The following is a 5,703-nucleotide window of genomic DNA, read 5'->3' on the forward strand; positions in this document are numbered from 1 at the left end:
GGGCTAGCATAAAAGAAATCTCCAAAGTCGCACTATGAGTTATAAGAGAAGTTCTGGAACTTCAATGCTCTGGCACCCACTCTGAGGTTTTCTGGCCAACCCTGAAGCCTTGTATTCTACTTTGATAGCTACATGGATCACAGAACCTGCTAAGTAGATAATTTAATAGTAGGTGGCTACTTAGAGTTAGGACCCAAGGAAGAGCACCCATGGTATAAAAATAAAAAAAAATTAAATCTTATTTTTAAAAAAATCAGTTGGCAAGGATATATACTTTATTATTTATTATTTTTTATTTATTTATTCACTTTATTTATTATTATTTTTTAAAGATTTTATTTAAGGGAAAGCACATGAGCAGGGGGAGGAGCAGAGAGAGGAAGACATGCGGACTCCCCATCAAGACCTGAGCCAAAGGCAGACACTTAGCAGACAGAGCCACACAGGCGTCCCCTAGCCACACTTTAAATACTTCATTGTCAAAGGCCATTTCTATCACTGCAGAAAGTTCTATCAGACAGTGCTATGTGAGATCTGACAGGAGGGGGAATTCAGTACTTCACAAATCAGGACACAACAGCAGCTCAGCTGAAACGTCTCACATTTATTACTGAACCAACCTACTGGTATAGAGGCATAGAGGCATAGTAACAGAGAAAATCATTCCCTTGATAAGACATGTCTATTGGCCAGGTAGGAAGGATGTTTTCATATTGATAGGATAGGAACATGTGATCTCCATGCGGCTTAAATATGTGTGCCAATTATGTTTGCTATTTCATGATGTGCGATGCTTCCTCATAGACCCAGCTTGGTTCTTCTCCAGTGCCTCCTCTTGGAGTTGTACCTGATTTTATTACCAGTTTTCATCCGAATCCACTGGGGAATGGGACGATTCTGCTTTTGTTTCTTGGCCAGGAATCGCTTGATTCTGAAAGTCTTGTGAGAAGATATGGCGATCACAGTCAACCACATGCAACCAGGATGGCGGCGGAAGGGCCTGGCCTCACTTTAGTATTGAAAAGAATGAGGAGAAAGTTTCCTTGGATAATTTACAACAAGAAGCCATGTGTGGTGGCCAGCATCTAAGATGGTCCCAGTTTTCTCTACCTTCTGGTATTCCCATTCTTGAATGTAGTCACTACCTACATTGAATATGGCTTACTTATATAGATAATAGGATATTTCAGAAATGACTTTGTGTGAGTTTCATGGCTTGGTCACAGAAGATATTGAAGATTCTAGTTTCTCTCTCTTGGAACATTCATTCTGGGAGAAATCAGCTGCTATGTCACAAAGACTCTCAAGCAGTTTTATGAAGAGGCAAGGAACTGAGGCCTCCTCTTAGCAACCAGCATTAACTTGTCAGGCTTTTGAGTAAGCCACCTTGGAAGTATATCCTTCAGCTCCAGTGAAGCTAAGGCTTTAGATGGTTGCTCCTTCCTGACATCTTATATGCAACCTCAAGTGAGACCCTGAGCTAAAACTACTCACCTAAATTACCCCCAGATTCTACAGAGACCACTTAAACTTTTTTAAAATTTATTTTTATTATTTTTTGTTTAGAGATTTTACTTATTTATTTATGAGAGACACAGGAAAAGAGGCAGAGACACAGACAGAGGGAGGAGAGGCAGGCTCCATGCAAATATCCCGATGCGGGACTCGATTCAGGGCATCTGGGATCACACCTTGAGCCAAAGGCAGACTCCCAACCGCTGAGCCACCCAGACATCCCTAAATTTTTTTTTAATTTTTATTTTTCTTAAGATTTTTATTTATTCATGAGAGACACAGAGAAAGAGAGAGACAGAGACAGAGACATAGGCAGAGGGAGAAGCAGGCTCCATGCAGGGAGCCTGACGTGGGACTCGACCCCGGGTCTCCAGGATCAGGCCCTGGGCTGAAGGTGGCGCTAAACCACTGAGCCATCCGGGCTGCCCCCTTAATTTTTTTAAAAAAGATTTTATTTATTTATTTATTTATGAGAGACACAGAGAGATATTGGCACAGACATAGGCGAAGGGAGAAGCAGGCTCCCCACAGGGGCCCAATGCAGGACTTGATCCTGGAACCTGGGATCATGCTTGACCTGAGCCAAAGGCTGATGCTCAACCACTGAGCCACCCAGGCGTCCCTACAGAGGCAATTTAAAGATAATAAATGTTTATTGCTTTCAGCTGCTAAGATATGCAATTTGTTATGCAATAGATAAATAATATGCGGGATCCCTGGGTGGCGCAGCGGTTTGGCGCCTGCCTTTGGCCCAGGGCGCGATCCTGGAGACCTGGGATCAAATCCCACATTGGGCTCCCTGCATGGAGCCTGCTTCTCCCTCTGCCTGTGTCTCTGCCTCTCTCTCTCTCTCTGTGTGTGACTATCATAAATAAATAAATAAATAAAATTTAAAAAAAAAGATAAATAATATGCTAGTACTCAGAAAGGCTTTTGGTTGGAATTTCTGTTGCTCGTGTGGTTAGAAAAAATTTAAGTAGAAATTTGATAATTAGTAGAAGCAAATACTTTCTTAGGAAGAGCTTATTTTTAGCCCAGGTCTCAAAGAATTACTGAGGCTTAAATACCTACAAGCAAAAGATATCATGAGTGAGAGTCAGAAATCTGATGTAGTGGAAGCTGAAATGTAAAGACTCCATATATTGAATTTTTATCAATGAAATAATATAAAATGATTATGTTTAATATGCTTCAAGAAATAAAAGCAGGAAAAATAAACTGAGCAGGAAAAGAAACCATAATGAATAACTAAGCAGATTTTTTTAAAGAACAAAGTAGAACTTCTATAAATAAAAAATACGTGATGTTATTTAAATTGTCAAGGACTGATTATACAGTAGAATGGACACAATTGAAAAAAGAACCAGTGCAGTATAAAATGGATCCAAAGAATTTACCCAGAATGCTGTCCATGGATTCAAAGATAGAAAATATGAATGAAGGGTTAAGAAAAAATGGAAGACTGAATAAAAAAGTCAAACACATAGCTCAGTGGAGTTCCAGAAGGAGATAATGGAGAGATTGGGGATGAAGCAATATTTGAAGATAAAACGACTAGGAATTTTTCAGGGTTGTTGAGAGAAATCAATCCTGAGATCCAGAAAGCTCCCCCAAAATGAAAAAAAAATTTATAAATAAAATCAAATTCAACAGAAACATCACAGTTTAATTGCAAATCAAAAAAGAACAAGAAATGATCTTAGAGTGGCTCAGTCAGTTGTCTGCCTTCATCTCAGGTCCTGATCCCAGAGTCACTGAATGGAGCCCTGCATGGAGCTCCCAGTTCAGCAAGAAATCTGCTTCTCCCTCTGCCCCTCACCCTGCTTTGAGCTCTCTCTTGCTCACTCTTTCTTTTTCTCCTTCAAATAAATAAGTAAAATCTTTTTAAAAAGAAAGAAATTATCTTGAAAAGCAGAGTAATATTAAAGAAAGCATATCGGAGAAATAATACAGGTAAAAAAAAAATTATCAAAATAGAGATGACACCATAGAGGGATCTATAAAGACAAAGCAGGAGTTAAAATTGAGTCCCACATCAAGCTCCCCTCGAGGTGCCTGCTTCTCTCGTTGCCTATGTCTCTGCCTCTCTCTGTGTGTGCCTCTCATGAATTAATTAATCTTTTTTAAAAAAAAAGACAAACTTATAACAAGATCGATAATAAATAAATAAGATTACATATGGCTCTTTAGAAAGATGTAGTCACAGCTACAGCAGAATTTTGGATACCCTGTTCCTGCTTCTGCCTCACTGCTGTTCTCTGTTGCCAAGGAACAAGTCCATTAGGAAGCCATGCTGCAGATATGGCTTTTAAAGACACTAGGGAAGACACCATGGAACCAGAGATGGCAATTCACTGAATTAGAATTACTCTAGCCAGCTGTAATGTAAAATCTTCGGAGAAGGTATGTGCTGACTTGATCAGAGGTGCAAAGGAAAAGAATCTCAATGTGACAGGACCAGTTCAGTTGCCAAGCAAGACTCAGAATCACTACAAGGAAAACTTCTGGTGAAAGTTCCAAGACTTGGGATGGTTTTCAGGTGAGAATCTACAAGTCATTCATTGATTTGCACAGTCCTTCTGAGATTGTTAAGCAGATTACTTCCATCAGTATTGGGCCAGGAGTTAGTTGAGGTTGAAGTCACCATTGCAGAGGCTTAACTCAACTTAAAAAAAAATTTTTTTTTTTTAAAGATTTTATTTACTCATGAGACACACAGAGATAGGCAGAGGCATAGGCAGAGGAAGAGGCAGGCTCCCTGCGGGGAGCTCGATACGGGACTCGATCCCAGGACCTGAGCCAAAAGCAGACACTCAACCACTGAGCCACCCAGGCATCCCTTAAATCAACTTTTTAATAAAATATCAGTGTTAAAAAAAAAAGATTACATATGAATCATACCAGGAATGAAAAGGGGGACATAATTCTTTTACATTAAAGTCTTTAAATATTATAGAAATTACTATAAATTTTATGTCAATAAATTAGTAAACTTAAGTGAAATTTCAGGATAAGGTATTAGAATATATTTGGCTTCACGTTAGGGAATATCTGATTAACAGTTGTTTGAGCAATAAGACATTTAATTAAAATATAGATGGATCTGGGGCAGACAGACTAATGCTTTTTACATAGGTTTGGAACTAATCATTTTCCGTTTTTTTTTTTTTTTAGAGAGATTTTATTTATTTTTTAATGAGAGACAGAGAGAGAGAGAGGCAGAGACACAGGCAGAGGGAGCAGCAGGCTCCATGCAGGGACCCAATGCGGGACTCGATTCTGGGACTCTGGGATCACACCCTGAGCCAAAGGCAGCTGCTCAACTGCTGAGCCATCCAGGTGTCCCAGGAACTAATCAATTTCCATACAAACTTTTTTTAAAAGTAAAACATTGATGTAAAGTGCACAAATCAAGTATATATCACAATATAATTTTTTTCACAAAGTGAACACATCCAAGTAACTATCACCCAACTCCTGTGGCAGTAATAATTTAAAGCTTAACTGTCACAAGTTCTTTTAGTCCATATGGATTCAGCTGGCTTGTTTTTGTTTTTGTGTTTTTAGAGATTTTATTTATTTTTTTAGAGAGAGAGTGAGAAAGATCACAAGCATGGGGGAACGGTAGTGGGAGAAGCAGACACCTCACTGAGCAGAAAGCTGATGCGGGACTGTATCCCAGGACCCTGGGGTCATGACCTGAGCCAAAGGCAGACACTTAACTGACTGAGCCACCTGGGCTGGCTTGTATTTTAAAAGTGTAAACATTTTTCTGCCCATCAAGCACTAAAAGAGCTACAAATTGAGATGTTTGTTTGCCCCTAGAGTTCATAGTTCATATTCTTTCCTCAGCTCTGCCTGCTAACTGCATTCTCTAGATCCACCAGTGTGTGTTATGGTTTCCAAGAGGTCCACACACATGGACTGAGACCAGAGCCATAGTTAAATGTTTGGGATGTAGCAGTATTGTACACCCTGAGGTCACTGGAGGCCACCTGAGGCCTATGCAGCAGCTTTGCCAAGAGGTGTACTGTCTTGCGAGGTACCACATCTTTGTGTAAGGTCCAGTGTGTGCAGCTTTGCTCTAAAGAAGTATAAGCTATAATACCCTGACATAAGCTGTAGTCACCCACCAAAATCAAAATATGAGGTGGCTTAAGACTTAAAGCCTCTTGCAGAAGTTAAAAG

At 39.8% G+C, this 5,703-nt stretch overlaps 1 protein-coding gene and 1 pseudogene across 1 annotated transcript; one reads left to right on the plus strand and one right to left on the minus strand.

Moving 5' to 3' along the window:
* Positions 1 to 739: 739 nt before the first annotated feature.
* LOC121471545 (60S ribosomal protein L39-like) lies at positions 740 to 975 on the minus strand. The gene has a single exon (XM_041722350.1). It carries the CDS (start codon positions 973 to 975, stop codon positions 799 to 801), a length of 177 nt encoding a protein of 58 aa, XP_041578284.1. The 3' UTR covers positions 740 to 798.
* A 2,841-nt stretch (positions 976 to 3,816) lies between these two features.
* On the plus strand, positions 3,817 to 4,175 carry LOC121472136 (annotated as a pseudogene).
* The last annotated feature ends 1,528 nt before the right edge of the window (positions 4,176 to 5,703 follow it).

The sequence above is a fragment of the Vulpes lagopus genome, chromosome 11 (genome assembly GCF_018345385.1).
Source record: "Vulpes lagopus strain Blue_001 chromosome 11, ASM1834538v1, whole genome shotgun sequence".
In the NCBI taxonomy this organism is placed as follows: Eukaryota; Metazoa; Chordata; class Mammalia; order Carnivora; family Canidae; genus Vulpes; species Vulpes lagopus.